The following is a 21,267-nucleotide window of genomic DNA, read 5'->3' as shown; positions in this document are numbered from 1 at the left end:
AGAAGGAGGGAAGGCTGAGTCAACCTTGAGCCTGGTGAGATTTGAACTGCCAAATTGCAATCATTTGGCAGTCAGCAGAAGTAGCCTGCAGTACTGCACTCTAACCACTATTCACGGAAAAGAAAGGAAAGGAAAGGAAAGGAAAGGAAAGGAAAGGAAAGGAAAGGAATGGAATGCAATAGCAATAGCACTTAGACTTATATACCACTTCACAGTACTTTACAGCCCTCTCTAAGCAATTTACAGAGTCAGCCTAATAATCCTAACAATCTGGGTCCTCATTTTACCCACCTTGGAAGGAGGGAAGGCTGAGCCAACCTTGAGCCTGGTGAGATTTGAACTGCCAAATTGCAATCAGCTGGCAGTCAACAGAAGGAGCCTGCAGTACTGCACTCTACCTGCTGCTCATCAACCTAATTAGCCTAGAAGATTTATTCAAGCCTATACAGAAGAATCTGGTCAACTAAAGTTCAGCATTAAATTGGTACCCAATAAGAGTCAACGGAATTCAGGAGGGCTTGGGCTTGGACCCTTTTGTGAGAATGTAACAACTCTAAGCTGATGGCATGCTTAATCCCACCCTCTAGCTCTTCCTGCTCTTCTCCTACAATACATGAAGTAACTGCCACCGAACAGTTGGTGCCTGCAAAGAAACCCCCTCCTCTGCTTCTTGTAATTCTGGTGCCATTGTGGCCATATTTCTCATATGTCTACTTATGTGGTTCCTGCCTCGGGGGAATCATGTAGCTCTGGCTGGAAACAGAATACTGGATTAAGTAGACAGGTGCTTGTTTTTCAAGCTCCGCTTCTCTGGGGGAGGGTGGGAAGGAGGTGACAGCTGATCAATAGGCTAGAAGAAGCCAACCAATATTCTAGGAAAAAAAAAACTAGCAAAACAGTGTTTCCGGCAGTTCACAAGAAAATGAATTACCTCCCGGCAGAGGTAAAGTTCATCCATCTTTCCATTCAACCTGGGCTTGTGGCAGGGTTAGTTAGGAGTTGATCTTGTCTGGGCCGCCCGTCATGTTTCTGCTTTGACCTTCTGCAAAATCTAGTTTTGATTTAAATGTCAAGGAACGGTTGAGGTGGGAGCATTGGAGAAGCGCATCCGGGAAGGTATTGATAAGTATCACCAAGGAGTTTTGCTGTTGCCGCCGCTGCTGTTATTGTTGTTGCCAAGTGAGAGAGAGATCTGATCTTAGAAATTTGTTTCGGCTGGTATTTTTTTGCTCTCTGTGTGATCCCCAACAGCTCTGGCAGTCATTTTTGTGAGCTGTTGGGACTCGAGGAAGAGAGACCGTAACTCACAGCTCATAGATTACAGCCTGAAAGAATGGCTGTGTCCTTTTCAGGAGGGATCCTGATAATACTTTCCTCTTCCAGCATGTGTGCCCTGAATTTGATTTTAAAAAGGAAGTAGGTGGATCAAGGGACATGGTGGCTCAGGGGCTAAGAAAGGATGAGAAAGGTCGGCAGTTCGGCGGTTCGAATCCCTAGTGCCACGTAACAGAGTGAGCTCCCATTACTTGTCCCGGCTTCTGTCAACCTAGCAGTTCAAAAGCACACACGCACAAAATGCAGGCAGAAAAATTGGGACCCCTTTGGTGGGAAGGTAACAGCGTTCCATGCGCCTTTGGCAGTTAGCCAACGCCGGCTACATGACCACGGAGACATCTTCGGACAGCGCTGGCTCTTTGGCTTTGTAACAGAGATGAGCACCGCCCCCTAGAGCCAGAAACGACTAGCATGGATGTGTGAGGGAAACTTTTACCTTTAACTAGGTAGATCAACCCACTAAAGAAGACTTTGTCGGGCTGGAGTTTTTGTTGTTGTTGTTGTTGTTTTTGCACTTGTGTCAGAAGCATCGAGGCATTTTTGGGTTGAAAGGATTAGCTGATGGCATCATTGTTGGCCCAGGAGAGTGGTGCGGTGGCCCAGAGGTGGAGCTATCACCTCACAATCCGGACTCTGTGAGTTCAATCCTAGGTAGAGGCAGATATTTCTCTCTCTGGGCACAATGAGAATATATCTGCTGAACAAAACTCCGCATTGGTGACAGGAAGGGCATCTGGCCATTAAAACTCTCTGCTAGCTCCATTCAGTTGCCCTGATTCCAACCTGCAAGGGATTATGGGGTTGTTAAAAGATGATGATGATGATCACCGTTGGCCTGGGAATGCCCAGTTGGGGACTCCTTTCGTGTCCCCAGCAGGAGCTGGAATGAAGGGTGAGAGCTCAACCCTGACTCATGTCAGTTCTTGGGTTTCAAACACAGACTTATTAACCTCCTGCCCAGTGTCTCAATCCGGTGAGCCACCGTGTTCCTTGTCAGACTGGTGATGTCAATCTTGTAGGGTAGTCCAGAAAGGAAGCACACCCAGATGAACTAATTCTACTTCGTTGTGAGGTTACATTGATAGAATCTTGTGAGTCTGGAAGTACCTTTCTCTCCCACTTCCTCACCCTTTACAGCTCAAGAAACTAGGGAGGGCTCCTTACTCCATTCCTTTTGTGAGCTACATTGCCTCTTATCTGATTGGTCCTCTTTGGAGACCATGAGTTCTACTCTTGCCTTAAACATTCAAGATGGCTGGATGACTTTGGGCCAATCGCCAGGAGATGTTGAATTCCCACCACAGAGGCAACTAAGTGACTTTGAGCCAATCACTAGGAGATTCTGACTTCTAGTCCCGCCTTACACATAAAAGCCAGGTGGATGACTTGGGTCAATCACTAGGAGACTGTGAATTCTAATCATGCCTTAGGCATAAAAGCTAGCTGGGTGACTTTGGGCCAGTCACCAAGTTGAGTTGAGTTAAACCCACTGTGCATTCCTGCCTCTTCTCGGTGCCTCGTTGAAATCCCTATTTTCAGCTAAGCTTGGGGGGAAAAGAGACCGTTCCATTTACACCTCCGATATTCTCAGTTCTTTGACTTGTCATAAATAACTTTGTCCTTCCTGTCAAAATAGGAAAACAGAACAGGAAGGAAGACGGCTCGTTCGCTGCCCTATTAAAGAGTCAAAAAGTAAACAGAAGCCAGACCATTAATTCATATCCTGATCGATGAATTCCCATCTATTCTAGCCTCTGGTACTTGCTGGCATCTGTGCCTATCCTTAACATTTCTACATTGTTTGGAATATTGCTCCCTTTATTCCCCTATATTGCATTTTTATTGCTCGGGGCAGGGATACTGTGGACAAAATCATTACAACATTTGTCCCTTTGACTCTCCTTTCTGTTTGCTGATCCTGAAACTGAGCCAACATGCAAAGATAGACATTCAACATGAACAATTTTGTTGAGTTCCTAACAGTGACTTGTTTATCCTCTAGAAAAGGATGACAGATGTGCACCAAAGTATTACTGAGTCTTTCATAATGTCCTCTAAATTCTGTTTTTCTCAAAGAACCATCGGTCTAGTCCGTACTCAGATTTGGCTTCATGCAGAGACCGATGTTATCCACAGACCTGCATCCTAACAGTGTCAAGTGAGGGTCCCACTCCTTGGTCTCAGAATGGCTGTTGTGTTCTTGGGAATAACAGTGTTGGGTTGAAAACAAACCTAAGCCAACATAGGTTTCATGGAATTTACCCGCTAAAAGCATTCATTCAGCGGCAAATAAGTTTGCTTAGGGTTCCAATTTTCTTAAATAACTACAGGTAGTCCTTGACATACAACAGTTCATTTAGTGACCATAAAAAGTCACAACAGCACTGAAAAAAGTTGAATGGAATAGAATAGAGCTGGAAGGGACCTTGGAGGTCTTCTAGTCCAGCCCCCTGCTCAAGCAGGAGAATCTATACCATCTCAGACAAGTGACTGTCTGGTTTCTTCTTAAAAACCTCCAGTGATGGAGTACCCACAATTTCTGGAGGCAAGCTGTGATGGCACAAAAGCAACAAAGTCGCAAAAGTAGGTAAAGTCCCTTTAATACCTCCAACTTGGCCCCCAATGTCCAGTTATCATCGGCTGGAGAAAAACCTCTCCCAGGAACAGTTTTTAAAGGGAAGAAATTCCGTCCAAACCCAAAGTACATATAAATTATAAATAAAAACCTAGACAAACCACGCTGCAGCAATTAACGAGACAGGGCAGGATAAGGAATTGAAGATGTCAAAAGACAATGAAACACACATGCTTGGGAGGATGCCAGAACTCAGATAAGACTTGACAAACCAAAATAATTTCATGCTTTGCTTCCAGCAACTTTGCCGTGCACAGTTTGCCTTTTTAAACCGTCTTCACAGCTGCAGCCAATGAAGGGGATCAGGGTCCTTTCCTCCCCCGTAAACCATGCAACTCACGTTGCTCCCTTCTCCATTCCTCCCTGCATCTAGGATGAAGAGGGAGTGGGCCTAAGTCTTCCTCTGAATGCCCAGCTGGACTGTGCCCTTCCCCAGTTTCCTCCACAGCCACCGGAACCACACTCCACTCCCGGTCAGCTGTTCCACTTCTCCCTCAGAATCAGATTCCAATAGCTGCATGACACAAGCTAATCTCCTGGTTTATTGTCCTCACTGTTAGGGAGTTTCTCCTCAATTCCAGGTTGCTTCTCTCCTTGATTAGTTTTCATCCATTGTTTCTTGTCCTGCCCTCTTGTGCCTTGGAGAATAATTTGACACCCTCTTCTTTGTGGCAGCCCCTCAAATACTGGAAGACGGCCACCCTGTCACCTCTAATTCTTCTTTTCTTTCGATCAGCCAAACCTGAAGAGATTTATGACCATTTTTCAGACTTACAACCTTTGCAGCAACCTCACGATCATGTGATCAAAATTCAGACCCTTGGCCACGGGTTCATATTTATGATGTTTGCAATGTCCGGGGTCACGTGACCCCCTTTTGTGACCTTCTGGCAAGCAAAGTCAATGACAGAGCCAGATTCACCACCGTCTTAATTTATCATTTATCAACTGCAGTGGTTCATGTAACAATTGTGGTAGGAAAGGTCGTAAAATGAGGCAAAACTCACTTAACCAATGTCTCACTTAACAGCAGAAATGGGTAGAAACTAATCCAGGAGAGAAGCAACTTAGAACTAAGGAGCAATTTCCTGATAGCTAGAACAATTCATCTGTGGAACAACTTGCCTTCAGAAGTTGTGAATGCTCCAACACTGGAAGTCTTTAAGAAGTGATTAGACAGCCATTTGTCTGAAGTGGTGTAGGGTTTCCTGCCTAAGCAGCGGGTTGGACTAGAAGACCTCTCAGATCCCTTCCAACTCTTGTTATTCTATATATTCTATCTAGTAGCTTGGAGAATATTTTATCTTTTATTATTCGGACTGGAATTCTTGAGTTTGGGATTGATAAAGCTGAAAATAGTTGCACCGGCCATGCTGCTGTTGTATATTAGAGCTGAATTAGAGCCTTCAGTTTGGAGAAGCGTTTCTGTGGATAAATAAAAAGAATACGGAAATTGCTTTGGGAAGGAGAAGAAAAAAAACGCTGTGTTGGCAAATACACACACATGCACACCGAAATTCTTTCTTCCTAAAATGCTTCGCCTTTCAATGCATTTCTTGAGCGAGGTAGTGTTCTCTCCTTAACCAATAAGAAGATGGGCATTTTCCCATCTTCTGCTTCAGGTTGTGGATTAAATCACCGTGTATGATTGCAAAGGAACTTTGTGTTGAGTTGACTGGGCTGGGCTGGTCTTCAAGTCCAACCCCCTGCCCACGGCAGGAGTCCTTATTCCATCCCAAATGGTTGGCCAATCTTTTCTTGAAAACATCCAACAATAAAGCACCCACAGCTTCTGGAAGCAAGCCCTTCCACCATGTTCTCCCTGATGGGAAACTTTTAGGTTGGATCTCTCTCTGATTAGCTTCCATCCATTGCTTCTTCTAGGGATTTGGAGAATAGCTCTTCTCTGTGACAGCCCTTCAAGTATTGGAAGATGGCTATCATGTCTCCCCTGAGGCTTTCCTTCATTAACCTAAAGATATGCACAATCCGTCCATTCATCACACAATCTAGTGTCCAGACCCAACCGGCTTCCAAGAACCAAAAGTCATTGGAGGAATTGGATTGACTTAACAAGCATTACAAAAAGGGTGGTAAAATCAGTAGTGACTCAGCTCCCAATTGCGATTGTAAGTCCAAGACTACCAGTAGAATTGTGTCGAATTGATATTTACCAACACAGAAATAAAGGGAGACTTGTATAGATCTATTTCAAGCCATTTAGCTCTCATCAGCTAGGTATACTTTTTGTGGGATTTGAACCCGGGCTACTTGCATATAAGGTAGATGTATTAATCTCTACACCACAGGATCTCCTTGCAGAAGCAGTATGCTTCATGCCATATTTGGGTGGACTAAATTCAAATAAATTCAACACAAAAATTGTTTGTCCCAAATGCGATGGCCTGCGAAGGCTCCTGGATTGGGACTGAAAGGTGAAAGTGGAAGCACTTATGCTCCATCCCATAATTGGGTAGACCAGGTTGCCCTGATAGACCAATCTCACTGGACAAAACACTGAATCTCCCCCCTGGCATAGCCAAAAAAGCGAGGAGAGCCCATGGCTTAGAGGTTAAGACGTCTCCCTAATATGTAAGCAGCCCAGGTTCAAATCCCAGAAGGGGATGGCTAGCTGATGAGAATTAAATAGCTTGAAATAAATCTATACAAGTCTCCAAGTTTCCTTCCCTTCCATATGATTCTATGAAAATATCAAGAGCCTAAATAGAAGACTAGAAGACCTCCAAGGTCCATTCTAGCCCTGGGTTTCTATGATTCCATGAAAATATCAAGAGCCTAAATAGAGGACTAGAAGACCTCCAAGGTCCATTCTAGCCCTGGGTTTCTATGATTCCATGAAAATATCAAGAGCCTAAATAGAGGACTAGAAGACCTCCAAGGTCCATTCCAGCCCTGGGTTTCTATGACTCTATGAAAATATCAAGAGCCTAAATAAAGGACTAGAAGACCTCCAACGTCCATTCTAGCTGTAGGTTTCTATGATTCCATGAAAATATCAAGAGCCCAAATAGAGGACTAGAAGACCTCCAAGGTCTATTCCAGCTCTAGGGTTCTATGATTCTATGAAAATATCAAGAGCCTAAATAGAAGACCTGCAAGGTCCATTCTAGCCCTGGGTTTCTATGATTCTATGAAAATATCAAGAGCTGAAACAGAGGATTTGACCAGCTTCTGTTTGGAGGTCTCCAAGGTACTGAACCAGCTTTTGCTCATCTACAAATAGAAAATATGGTAGGTAATTGGACCCCCTGTCTTTTCCGTTCATGCACGCAATGTCACAGCATGTACAAAAGGACCGGGGCTTCTGTTGCAATGCTGCACCCATGGCTTTGCAGATGTTGGCCCTTCTTGCTCTTGAGACCTAAAGAATCCCAACTGGGAAAGTCTACATTATCCAACTGGGGGAAAGCTTCGTTGTCTTCCCAGAAGTCTTTTGTGAATTCATCCATCACAACCTTCTAAAGGATTTCTTGACCTGAAACAGTTATCTAGCTTAGGGCATAAGCCTGTGGGTGGAAAATTCGGCTTCATTAGACTTATAATTTGTTTTTCGTTGGCAGGTTTCCTATTGACACCGAGAAAAGGGAGAGATGTAAAAATAGCAGCTATTTTTAAAGAAGCATATCTCCTTCCCCGCACCTTCCTAAAGAGGCTGTCTTTCTTAATTGTATCCACTTTCTGCAACTTTAAAGCCCTTAAAGTGATGCTTTTTCTCTGACTCTTTTGTTTTCTGCATTCTCAGCCCGAGAATGGCACATCAGGTGAATACTAAAAAGCAAAACGGCTTCTCAAAGGAAGAAAGAGATGGCACCGGAGTTAGGTTAGCTTCCATCTTTAAAAAAAAAAAAAAACCCACCACTGAGTTCCTTTTGTAAAAGTTTGGGGCCAACAGATTTAAGGAAATTTGAAGAGAGCAAGAGGAAACTGTCAAAGGCTTGAAGCCAAAAGGTGGAAGGGATTGATGCTATCTTTCCTTTTCAGCAGAAAGGAGAACAAAATTGTCCGGGGCCACCATTTTTATGCAGCTTTTTGAGCTCTTCTGTGTAAGCGGCATTGAGAAGAAATTAATATTTAGCCGACTGATGGTGACAAGAGGGGTGGTTTGAATTAGAAGTGGGGAGACCTAGATATTTTTATGACTGGTATCCCATCCACTCAGAGAGAATTTTTGATACTTTTGGGGTGCTTTTTTCAGGAGACAATGGGGCTTTCTTGTTTTTTTTTCTTTTGAAGATGTTTCGCTTCTCATCCAAGAAGCTTCTTCACCTCTGACAAAACAGTGGGGAATGGAAGGATATATACTCCTTGCAAACAGCTGGTCATTTGCATCTTTTTAGAGGGTTCTTGAAACATTTATCTGTGTCCTCAAAGTCACCTGAGTGGTACTCCTGGTTCCTGTAGTCTGCAATTCTTTTTCCTCTGGAAATCCATTCCTACTCCCACTCCATTCAAAGGAGTATAGCTAAACGTCTGTAGAGATTCTTATTCACGCAGGTCATGGTGTTTTTTTCAGGAGACAATGGGGCTTTCTTGTTTTCTTCTTTTGAAGACGTTTCGCTTCTCATTCCAAGAAGCTTCTTCAGCTCTGACAGGATGGTGAGGAATGGAAGGATTGATATTCCTTGCAGACAAGCTGGTCATTTGCATCTTTTTAGAGGGGTGTCAAGGCACTTGGAGGTTCATCTGTGTCCTTAGGCTCACCCGAGTAGTACTCCTGGTTCCTGTAGTCTGCAAAAAACAAGAAAGTCCAGTTGCCTCCTGAAAAAAAGAATTTCTGGGACACGTTCTGGTGAGAGAGAAATTTCCTGAGGATAGAGGTCCAAAAGCTCCTCTGGTGCCAGTGACCAACCCAGATTGGATCCTTAGTGGAGAGTCTTGGAAATTATCTGAATTGAATGATGGATTTTTCAGACATTGTGGGAACATTCTGGACTTACAATGACCCCCTTCATCTCACTTGCCTTCTCCTTTCTCCTTCTCCTTTCTCCTCACCTATTTTATGGATGGTCTTAAAATGCGATGAAGATGCATTGTCCTCATCCCAACTTGGTTCCGTGATGATATCACATGATTGCACAATATTGTGAAGTCCATTCAGAGTAAGAACAATGCAGTTAAGTGTTCTGTCCTAGTTAAAAACAAACAAGACAAACAGCTTCAAAATCTAGCCAGGGACAGGTTAGACACATCCACTGAGTTGAAATTTTGCAAACGGAAACGGGTAAAGATGTAGCATCTTTCAAGTTGACCTTCAGTTAAATTGATTTGATGGATGATTCCAGGTAGGTTGCAGCTCAGATGCATGGGGGAGAGGTGACAGTTGATTGCTTAATGGTGATTATTTTTCCCCCCTCAAGCCAATTGTTAGAAGAGGTATACAGTTTCTCCAACTCACTGTAACAGATTTAAACAGATAATTTTGCTTTCTCCTTAACTGACCTAGCCACTTTCTCTAATACATTTTACCTAAAAATCCCAACACTTAGACTTTCTCTATATACTCCCGATATTTATTGATAGTTGCTTAGAAATGATGCCATTTGATTTGCTTAAAGACAAACGTTATTTTTGATTTTTAATCGCCCTGTTCTTTCTTTTCCAATTGTCCATGATGTGTTGTTGTTTTGCTGGGTTGTCTAGATCTTTTTTTTTAAACCATTCTTTGCCATCTTGCCTAGTCTAATGCCTTTTCTCTGTTTCTTTTCATCTAGAAGCAACAATAATAACATGTTCAGCGAAGTTGTGCGACTGAATTTTGAAATTGCCAGCTTCAGCAGCCTTTCAGGAACCCAGCCAATATCCTGGCAAGTGGAATATCCTCAGAAGAAGATGACAGAGATGGCCCTCTCTGAAATTTTCATTTGCCAAAAGGATCTAGTGGGGATTGTCCCACTAGCAATGGTAAGAGATCTTTAGCTGATATTTTTACCAGATTCCCAAAAAATTTTTTGTGCTCTTGTATTGCTTTCATGGGAACTTTGAAATTTCTTCATTACTTTTCCTAAAAATAATATGCCTATCCTCCAAGATGTTTGGAGAGCAATGTCTTCCTAACATCCTAGTAAACATAGGTCAACGAATGGTTTATTGCCTGATGATCACTCAAGACCAACATTTCAGTAGACTGGAGATCTGCTGAAGTCCATCGTTCTAATCGTGACACCATATTGAATTCAACCAAGAGGTGGCTTTAATATTTCGAAATAGCAATGCCAAGTAATATGGTGTTAATGAACCGATCCCTAATCTTGAGCATTAATCCAGTCACTATGACCTTAGTTTGGCAAGATTCTGTCTATCAGCGAGGAGCAATAAAGGAAACTGCCTAGAAGAACCTCAACACATGGTTCTTGGTTTGGGAGCCTCACAGTATTTGCATTTTGGCATGCTGTAAGACCAACCATGGATTTTATCCATTGTGTGAATTGTGTCTTCATGTTAATTCATAGTGTGATTAGTCTGAGCATACTATGATTATATGAACCCAACAATTATGTTCCATTAAATCTGTTAAATGTATGAACTTCCATGGCTTAAGAGTAGACTCAAAACTGGTTCTCACTGATCCATCTCCAACCCTTCATCTTTTTTCACTTCAGTTCTCTTGTAAAGATGAACCTCTTTCCAATTGACTTTTCCAAGCCACACGTAATAGTTGAGCTAACATCATGTTACCTGGTCATTAACCAGTTTTGCCCTTACCATGATACACCCTGAAAGTGAGAACGAGTGAAAGCCACATGGTCAAATATCTGGGCAATATGATCCTTGGGATTAAACAAAACACAGACAGAAAGAGAAGAGCTTTGATACACACCCGCACAAATGTTTATGGAGCACTCCAAATACTTTTGGTTCAACCCTAGTCAAAAGAAGCAAGTGAGGCCAGTTCTGCAGAGCTGATGCTAATCATAAGTCCTTCATCTGGGGAACGTTAAAAGGATTTGGTGATGCTTGGCCAATAAATTATAAATAGACCCGAAACTATTACCGGGATGTTTCCTAAAAATACACTTTGAATTGCCTTCTTAGGTGTGCATATGTCTGTTCTCTGCCAAGGCATATCACCGAGTTTGGCACAGCCTGTAAGATCAATCTCCTAATAGCATCGAGGTGAATAAAGTAGCCGATGCTTAAAATTTTCTTTTTTCTTTTTTTTCGTTTCTTTTTTTTGTGTGTGTGAAAAAATAAAAAATAAAATGCTGGCAGGATCAGACAAGGTAAAAGAACATTTGCTCTTCTTTTCTTCTGCTAACTCTGCAGCTCCAGCCAGCCCCTTATTTTGCTGTCATTATTTTTTAATTTCTTCTTCATTTGTGCGTTAATCTCCCGCCGAGCTGATTACCTGACAATTCCTTGGCTCGGAATTGCAGGGTGCGAAAAACAGGAGCTTCAAAGGGAAAAAAAAGTTTGAGGCTGCCATCTGCTCAGATATATCCAAATCAGCTCTGTGAGTTTGGAAGCTTAAAACAAAAAAGGGAAAGGAAAGGAAATTCATTCCAACTTGCCATAGGGAAAAATAATAATAATAATAATCAAGGAACAGTTTTGGGATTATTATGATGGTGGTGGTGGTTGGTCACACAGTCAGACAGATGTTCCAACTGGACTTGGCATTGCTGTCCACCTATTGAGTCCTTCCCAAGGACCTGGCACAGGGAGGTGGTGTTATTTGATGTGTTAAAAAGTCTTATCGCAAGATGTAAGCTGTTCCAAGTGAAGCTGCTTTTTGCAATTGACTAGTAGAGATTATGTCAATGCCCACGGTGTTCAGTGCCCATGTTCAAGGGTTTCTGAGGTCTCTGTCCATCTAGGGATCTCAGAGTCAACTGGTAGACCAATGAAGCTTCTTCTCTTTTCTCACCATTCACAATTTTGTCCATCAACCTGAGTCAAGCCACTCCCCAGATTTAGTAGTGATGAATGGAACGTGGTGATTTTTTTAAGAAGCATTTTAAGGTGGAGAACAATTCAATCCAGATAAGTCTTCTATTTGGAGAGCCGAGTGTTGCAGAGGCGGCGGCAGATTCAGACAGTGAGAAGGTTGGGGAAGGAATATGGGCCAGTCCTGGAGTATGGGGAAGGCTCTGATGAGTGCTCTGTGTTGGAGGCAGAGATGGGACCAAGGCCGTCCGACAGTTATCAGCTGCCTTCAGAGTCGGAGATCAGTGGGGCAGAAAAACAGCTGGAGCCTGTTCCTGATGTGCGCATGCACAGAGCTGTCCGGAGAAGGGAACAGTTAAGGAACAAGGGTCAACTCAGGAGTAAAGGCACAGATCAGTGGCCCCTCCCATAGGGAATAAATAGGAGTGAAAGGGGATGGTGTTTTGGGGAGACAATTAGTTCGTTTAATTAGTGTGAAGATTTGTTCGTGATTCATAGAGACTCCTTGCCTCCTTGTACAGCATTGCACTTGGAAGCTATCAGCCTGGCAACTCTCCAAGCCTGATAAGGTCTATGGTTGCAATTCACCCTTGAAAGATTGTTTGCCAGGACTTCTTGGATGTGAATGATGGGAATTCACATTAGCCAAATAAAAAGGGGTTTTGTCAGGACAAGGAATCTGCTTCAGGATTTTGTGAAGTCTAGGAACACCAAGCTTTTGTGGTGCAACCCACACACACACACAAAAAAATCTTGAAATCTCTTTTGTGCTGCAACCTGCAAAATCTTCACGACACGTTTTTGTGGTGCAGCCCAAAGTAAAAATTGCTAGATGACGGTCAACCACAAAAACGAAGCCAGGCAGAGAATGCGTCAAAAATGGCAAAATTAAAGTGACAGCTTTGCTGAGAGGCATCTATCTATTTACATGTGGGAGATTATGATGATGTGTGGAAGGAGGAGAATTCACTGTGCCAGAGCTGTGATTTGTAAAATAGAAAGACCTGAGCAGTTTGTCACTGTGGTGTTTGTTTGTTTTTTTTGTTTTTATAACTTGAGGCCTCCTTCTTTCCTGGTAAGCCTTTCCCGGTCTTTAGCGGGTGGAATATTAAGGTTTACCGTATTTTTATTCCTGATGCTTTTTCAAAGCTCATAAGTGCATTAACCTAGCTTTTCAAAAGCCTAAGCCTGTTTGAACAGTGACAGGATCTAATTGGGAAGGCCAGATCCGTTTGTGTTCAGTTCAACTCACCTTCAATCCAACCGTTGCCTGCTGAATAATTTACAAAGACACACTTACATAAGGCCCAACTACGGATATGTAAAACTTTTCTCTTATATGCATGCTCACATGTAACATTTCCAGACAGAGACTTAAGGATCTTCAGGCCAGCATCTTGCCATATAAACACTTTCATTCTTTTCAGTGGCTTTTTCCCCCCCAAATGTCAGTTTTTGGAATGTCACAAAATTGCAAGAAATTTTGCTTTCAGATTCTAAACATACATACGTAGTCTTTTTATGGCCCCCGTAATCCCTTACTTAGCTCAGTGGCTAAGACGCTGAGCTTGTCGATCAGAAAGGTCGGCAGTTCAGAGGTTCGAATCCCTAGCAGTGCGTCATGGAGGGAGCTCCCGCTACTTGGTCCAGCTTCTGCCAACCTAGCAGTTCAAAAGGACGTAAAAAAATGGAAGTAGAAAAATAGGGACCATTTTGGTGTGAAGGTATTCCGCGTGCCTTCGGCATTTAGTCCTGCTGACCACATGACCACGGAGACATCTTTGGACAGCGCTGGCTCTTTGGCTTTGTAACAGAGATGAGCACTGCCTCCTAGAACTGGGAACGACTAGCACGTATGTGTGAGGGGAACCTTCACCTTTAATCCCTTACATGGGGATGGTGTCAGGGCAACTAAATGGAGCTGAATGGCCAGATGCCCTTCCTGTCGCCAATACAGAGTTCACAGCACATAATTACTCATTGTGCCCAGAGAGAGAAATATCTGCCACTATCTAGGATCAAACTCACAACCTCCTGATTGTGAGGCAAGAGCTCCACCTCTAGGTCACCACACCACTCATTCTAATTATACCTAGATAGGAGGGAAATATCTATGTCTATTACTCTATCTATATCATGTGTATCTATAGTATATACACACACCATATACCCAGGGGTGGGATTCTACCAGTTCGCACCTATTCGCTAGAACCAGTTGTTAACATTCTAAGCAGTTCGGAGAACCGGTTGTTAGAAGAAATTACTGAACTAATCCTGTAAGGAAGGCAGGAAGGAAACATTCTGGTGTTGCTTACAGAAACTGCCTCTCCGTTAACCCTTATTACACTCTTAGCAAGACTAAACTTCCTGTCTCAGGAACTTCTCTGGAGTTTTTTCCCCCTCCTTTGCTGGTACTTTGGTTGTGTGGAGTGACCATTCAAAGTTACAATGGCACTGAAAAAAGTGACTTATGAGCATGTTTCACACTTACGACTGTTGCAGCATCCCCACAGTCACGAGAGGCCAGGCGAGGAGATGCGTGCCTCGATGTGAGTGATATTGAGTTGGCCACGCCCAGCCAGTAACATGACCACCAAGCCATGTCCACCCAGTCACATGACCACCAAGCCACGCCCACTACCTAAGCCACACCCACAGAACCGGTTGTTAAAAAATTTGAATCCCACCCTTTCATATACCAGTATTTCTCAGTCTTGGTGACTTGAAAATGGTGGACTTCAACTTCAAACAAGAAGCTTCAAGCAAGAAACAGTGGATGGAAATTAACCAAAGAAAAAAGCAACCCGGAATTAAGGAGAAACTTCCCAACAGTGAGGAGAATTAACCAGTGGAACAGATTGCCACCAGAAGTTTGGAGGTTTTTGGGGAAAGACTGGACAGCACCTTGTCTGAAATGATATAGGTTCTCCTACTTTAGCAGGGGGTTGGACTAGAAGACCTCCAAGGTCCATTCTGATTGATTGATTGATTAAATTCCTCAACTGTGTTGCTGAGAAATTCTGGGAGCTGAAGTCCATCCATCTTCATGTTGTCAAGGTTGAGAAATGCTACCATATACCATACACCCCGTCGGTCTTTTTCTTTCTCTCATGCCATCACTCTTTTGAATAGCTAATTCCCACAGTACTGTCATGCCTAGGATATTTAGCTATGTAATAAGGCTGTATTACTATTATCCTTCTCATCTTTCCTATTACCTACTTCTATTGGCATCTTACGATTATATACCCTGAGAGCTTCTGCACTGGAGAGAAATTCCTCGTGTATCCAATCACACAAATCAAGAATATTCTATTCTATTCTGTATTCGGAAGATGCTAGAGCCGTAAAAGGCCTGGATTCATGCAACGCACACAAATATTAACCTGTGGGACAGTTTCCCTTCCAAGGTTGTAGGTGCTTCATCACTGGAGGTTTTTAAGAAGAGACTGGACAGTCACTTGTCTGAAATGGTACTATAGGTTCTCCTGCTTGAGCAGGGGGCTGGACTAGAAGACCTCCAAGGTCCCTTCCAGCTCTATTCTGATATAGCTAAGAAGCTATCTTTGCACCAAAGCTAAACTTTGTTAGGTTTTAACCTTGGTTTGGTTTGTACTATGGGCCGCCCTGACCTCATGATCAATACTGGTGGCCAAGATTGAATGACTGATCGTGTGGTCAAAGGAATCCAGGCTTCTGAGTGGGGTTGTGGACCTCGATCCAGCAGGGACCAAGGTCCAACTGCATGTTAATCAGGTGAAATTGCAATATGTTTTTTGTGACGGCCATAGCATCATGGTGAGCCACCATAATGGTAACCAAGAAGGGAGGAGGAGGAGGAGCGGGAGGAGGAGGAGAAGGAGGAGAGGAAAAGGAAGAGGAAGAGGAAGAAGAAGAAGAAGGAGGAGGAGGAGGAGGAGGAGGAGGAGGAGGAGGAGGAGGAGGAGGAGGAGGAGGAGGAAGAAGAGGAAGAAGAAGAGGAGGAGGAGGAGGAGGAGGAGGAGGAGGAGGAGGAGAAGAAGAAGAAGAAGAAGAAGAAGAAGAAGAAGAAGAAGAAGAAGAAGAAGAAGAAGAAGAAGAAGAAGAAGAAGAAGAAGAAGAAGAAGAAGAAGAAGAAGAAGAAAGAGGTGGAGGAGGAGGAAGGAGAAGGAGAAGAAAGAGGTGGAGGAGGGAGGGGGAGGAAGGAGAAGAGGAAGAGAAGGAGAAGAAGGAGAAGGAGAAGAAGAAGGTGTTAACCCACTAAAGGAAAAGATTGACAATAGGCTTTTTAATCTGCCAGCTCCCAAGCCTGTAGAGTCCTCCCCTCCTTGATTTAATGGTGCTGATTGTCCTTCGGCAGGATTCGTCGCCTCCCCAAACATGAATAAATAATAAATGCTCTTTTATTACAATTTATTACACTGGTACGTCTTCTGAAATCCTCTATTAGGGGGGAAATGGCTACGCTGCAGTTTGGATGAGCAGGCATCTGTCTCATTGAGAGACCGAGCCGCAATTATTAATTCTCGTTTAGAGATGTCCTGGGCCTTCCTCATCATTTCTGGAATAAAAGGGATAACATAAAGCAGGAAGTACTCTGGTTTCTGCAAATGCCATTTGTCTGAAATAGTGTAAGGTCGTCTCCTGAGCAGGAGGGGTTGGATTAAAAGACCTCAAAGGTCCCTTCCAATTCTGTTACTCTGTCTCTCCCTTCATCTGTCTGTCTGTTCATCTACCTGTCTGCCTGCCCACTTGCCTTTTCTTTTGTCTGTTTGTCTGCTGCAGGATCCAATTTGGGTCTATCCCTGGAATCAGAGGATAGTCTTCCAAGGCTATTTTTGTACCTGCTCAGCCAACAATCTGAGTAGCTGCAAAATTGGGAGTATGTCCTTATTCGTTGCAACGTGAGGCTATCCATGAGTTCGCATTTCTTCCTCCAAATGCTCGCTTGTATTCTTGCAAATGGGTGGTCAGATTCCTTCCTCCTTATCTGTCCTGCATAGTCGCGGGGGCAATCTATGCAGGGGTCCAGTAGATTACATTAGAAGTATCTCCCACCTCCAAGTGATTTTTGCAATGCATAATTTGTCCTTCACATGGGACAAATTCCTCTGGGTGGTGTTCGGAAGTCTAAATTTCTGGTCCCAGCGAACAACCCAGATTGGTTCCTGAAATATTATCCTGGGTCACGCATATTTGCCTTCATTCATCTGTTTGTCTGTCTGTCAACATGCCTACCAGTCTCTCCCTTCATCTGCCTGTCTGTAAGTCCATCTAACCGTTTGTCTGTGTGTCCGCCCATCCTTTCTGTCCTGAAAAGCTGACTCCCCACGAAGCTCCAGTTTAGCGACAACAGAGCTGTGGATATTTGGAGATATTTGGGGGGAGACGACCATCTGGTCTGTGTTTAGGAGCAAGGACGTCCCCTGACAGTGTGCACGAATGTGTGTTCTCTTATAAAACATTCATGTGTGTTGCTTTTGTTGCTGTTTGGAGTCCATGATTCTTGTTGATTGCGGCTATTATCCCATTGCTATTAAGTAAATTACCAAATGAATAAGTTAGTTCTACCAGTGGGCCATGTGTGTCACTTTTTGCATTTTTAATTTTGCTTTAAAAAGGCCTGGGGTACCAAGGGGGGTGGAAGGAATTGTCTTTCTGAGCAAGGGAGTGCATTTTCATGTTAAGGGTGTTGTGATCTTACAGAGTCATTCTTCATCCATCAGCTCCTTTATAACCTCCCTTCTTCCTGAGTATTTAGTGCCTAGAGATCTGTCTGCCTATCTGTCTGCCTGCCTGCCTGCCTATCTATTTATCTATCTATCTATCTATCTATCTATCTATCTATCTATCTATCTATCTATCTATCTATCTATCTATCTATCTATCTATATCTATCTACCTATCTCTATCTATCTATCTATCTATCTATCTATCTATCTATCTATCTATCTTTATCTATCTATCTATCTATCTATCTATCTATCTATCTATCTATCTTTCATTCATTCATTCATGCATTCATGCATTGAAGCATAGAATGAAAGAGTCCCATCATCTCAGAGGAAGGGAAGGAGGGAGGGAGAGAAGGGGGGAAGGAGAAAGGAAAAGCTATGGGAGGGAGGGAGGGGAAAGGAGAAGGAAGGAAGGAAGGAAGGAAGGAAGGAAGGAAGGAAGGAAGGAAGGAAGGAAGGAAGGAAGGAAGGAAGGAAGGAAGGAAGGAAGGAAAATAGGCTGAGAAACAGCTTCTATCCCAGGGCAGTAGCTCTGTTGAATTCTACTGTATAGTGCAGCGTTGGTGCGGTATCAGGGGGTTTTCAATTCAGTGTGTGGAGCGTGAAGGATGTGTGTTTGTGTTTATTTGCATGGTCATGATGTGCACTGAAGATGGTGTTTGATTTTGTTGTACAAGGTGCAATGACAATCAAGTAAAGTAAACTATACTAAGGAGAAGTGAAATGGAAAAGAGAGAGGGAGGAAAGGCAATGGGAGGAAGGGAGGGAAATGGAAAAGGGAAGGAAGGAAGGAAGGAAGGAAGGAAGGAAGGAAGGAAGGAAGGTGGTTGTCTTCTAACTTTCCGCTTCAACACCTTGTAACACTCAGCTACAATTCAGTGCAAGTCAGCACAGACAAAAGAGAATTTGGTCCTGCTTAAAGTTCATATTCAAAGTGTGTGGGTTCATTTCACAGAAAGACATGCACAGAGAGGGAGGGAGGAAGAGAGAGAGAGAGAGAGAGAGAGAGAGAGAGAGAGAGAGAGAGAGAGAGAGAGAGAAACAGGCACGATTCCCAATCCTTTTCTTCTGCCAAAGTTAACAACTTTTCTTCTTCCTGGCACTGAACATTTAAGTGCTGCTATGACAGTGATGGGCCTGGAGGGGGAGGAGAAAGGCAACAACCATATTTCAAAAGTTGGGATCTTGGTAGGAAATTACACCTTTTGGCTACCTGAGAAATATCATTTTCAGTTTAGCAATTGTCCAGGCACAGAGAAACCGCTGGTCTGTCTCGCCATCTAGAAATCATGATTGCTTGTTTTGATCCTTCCCTTCCAGCCTATCTCCTTTAGAGTTAATCTTGAAATTGGCTCAGTTGGTAATCCGTTATCTATCCATCCTTCTCTTTATTACTCAAAAAGAAGGAGGAGGAAAAGGAGGAGGAGGAGGAGGAGGAGGAGGAGGAGGAGGAGGAGGAAGAGGAAGAAGAAGAAGAAGAAGAAGAAGAAGAAGAAGAAGAAGAAGAAGAAGAAGAAGAAGAAGAAGAAGAAGAAGAAGAAGAAGAAGAAGAAGAAGAAGAAGAAGAAGAAGAAGAAGAAGAAGAAGAGGACACATTCAGAAGAGATATATTGGCCAGTGCCCTTGGCATCACCAGAGTTAGCTATTCAGTGCTGCCCAGAGTGCATAATAGAGACTGCAGAAATAGGAAAAGCTTTCTCTACAGATGCCAGAGAATGAGAAGGAAACATTATGCACAGTTGGCATGGACTGTACCATTTTGGACTACTGTTGAGGAGAAAAAAAGGCACCAATTGCACAAATAATTCATCCTGGAGTTTAAAATAAACTCTCAGCCATTCTCATTTACCACTGAAGGAGAATATTTGTAGTTCGAGGTTGAAATGAGAGGTCCTTGGTGCTCTCTGAGCTTGGTGGTTTCCTTGCAGATGTTTCATTACCCAAACTAGGTTTTAACAGATTAACAGAGTTGGAAGGGACCTTGTAGGTCATCTAGTCCAACTCCCTGCCACCCAAGCAGGAGATCCTACACCATTTCTGACAGAAGGCAGTCCAATCTCTTCTTGAAAGACTCCAGGGATGAAGCTCCCACAACTTCTGAAGGCAACTTCTCTTCCATCAGTTGATTGTTCTCATTGTCAGAAATTTTCTCCTTATTTCCAGGTTGAATCTCTCCTTGATCAGTTTCCATCCATTGTTCCTTGTCTGGCCTTCGGGTGCCTTGGAAAATAGCTTGACCCACTCCTCATTGTGGCAACCCCTCAAATATTGTAACATATGCTCTGAGAACTTCTACGGAGGAGCCCTCTTAACCCTCTTCCTCCCTCCAAGCTCTTGTTCCTCCACAAGGCAGCCCCTGGGAATCCAGACTACATTCCACACCACATCTGATACATTTTGCAGAATTAGAGAGTTCCGTCCTTATAATTTGGCCCTAGGGTTTAATATTTACTCAAGAGGTGAAGGCACAAGGGGACTGCGAGAAGGGAGTGAGGTTTGCAAAGAAGGAAGAGGTTGTTCAGATAATTCTTTCCAATCCAAATTGGGTTTGAATAGAAGATTGCCAATTTTGATGCCCAAAGTCTCCATGTTTTGCTAAGACTTTAGAAAATACATACATGATTGCATTTGGTTGGAGGCATTCATACATCACCGGGAGCCATAAATCCTGATTTATAGGCCAGGATGGCGAGGTTCATGAGCGTAGAAATCCTAAACAAAACCCACCGCGGCAAGGAAGAATAAATGATGCCAAGTCCTGAGTGCTAGCAGAATCAATTGGCAGAAGTATGCAGAATGTTGTATATAATTCTTCTTAGCCTCAGAGCTGCCTTAGAAAGAAAATTGCAAAGGCTGAAATCGAATGTGTGCGCCGTGGGATGAGACACAGGCAGCAAAACAGAGAAAACAGAGTTATTGGGGTTTTTTTTTAAAGGCTAAAACATTGACAAATGTCCCCTGCTCTTAATCGTACAACAGTGATTAGAAGGACTAAGATTTTTTTTTTCCCAACTTTGGTTTAACCGGGGGGACCTGTGAGAAACCAAGGAAAGACTTATGAAGGTTCCATAAAAATAATAATGAGGCCTACAAGGTTTTCGAAAATAATTTGCATTTGGGAGGCTTAGAAAAAGGCAGCTGTGTTTGCCGTTCCACGAGTGAAATCTGTCACTCTTGGGAAGCAGATGAGGAAATCCGATCATCCATCACTTTTCTGCTTGGGCTCGCATTGTCGGGGCGGGCGGGCGGGTGTTAGGAGAGCCGGTTGTTTAACACTTGTAGTAAGAGAGACTCTGAACTTATCAAGCCGTTACAGAAACGGGAAAGAAAAACACCTCTTAACGGCTTTGCTTGTTAATTATCTGTTTACATGAAATCGCTAGCCTTCCCTTTGTACTATGAAAAAGCACTGGGGAATTCATCCATGGAGGCCCCATTGGCAAGAAGGAAAAGAAATTCCTTAGCTTTGTAAGATTTTGAACCGAGGGAAGTCACCCCTCCTAAGAAGAATGAAATATTTTGAGAATTTTTTTTTTTTTTAGAAAGGCAGTATCAGGGCTCCCGGTAGTGACCCCCATTTAAATCACGAGTCTCTAGCTGGATTTTCAAAGTTTAAAGAAGATTTATTAGGAGTAAACATGGTGGCGCTACCTGGGTGTAGCTGACTCTGAGACACAT

The 21,267-nt window shown here is 43.2% G+C and overlaps 1 protein-coding gene across 2 annotated transcripts in view; it reads left to right on the top strand.

Annotated features, from left to right (window-relative positions):
• The window catches only part of LOC113446521 (transmembrane protein 132C-like), a 135,028-nt gene that overhangs the window by 89,736 nt on the left and 24,025 nt on the right, over positions 1-21,267 (top strand). For both annotated transcript variants that reach the window (XM_087913471.1, XM_087913472.1), the window contains exon 4: positions 9,703-9,892. In XM_087913471.1, coding sequence (XP_087769597.1) covers positions 9,703-9,892 — 190 coding nt within the window. The remainder of the gene's footprint in view (positions 1-9,702; positions 9,893-21,267) is intronic.

Source organism: Pseudonaja textilis, chromosome 15 (genome assembly GCF_049901715.1).
Source record: "Pseudonaja textilis isolate UNSWEBS1 chromosome 15, rPseTex1.2, whole genome shotgun sequence".
Classification (NCBI taxonomy): Eukaryota; Metazoa; Chordata; class Lepidosauria; order Squamata; family Elapidae; genus Pseudonaja; species Pseudonaja textilis.
The sequence above is the reverse complement of the archived record's forward strand: the minus strand, read 5'-3'. Positions and strand labels throughout refer to the sequence as shown.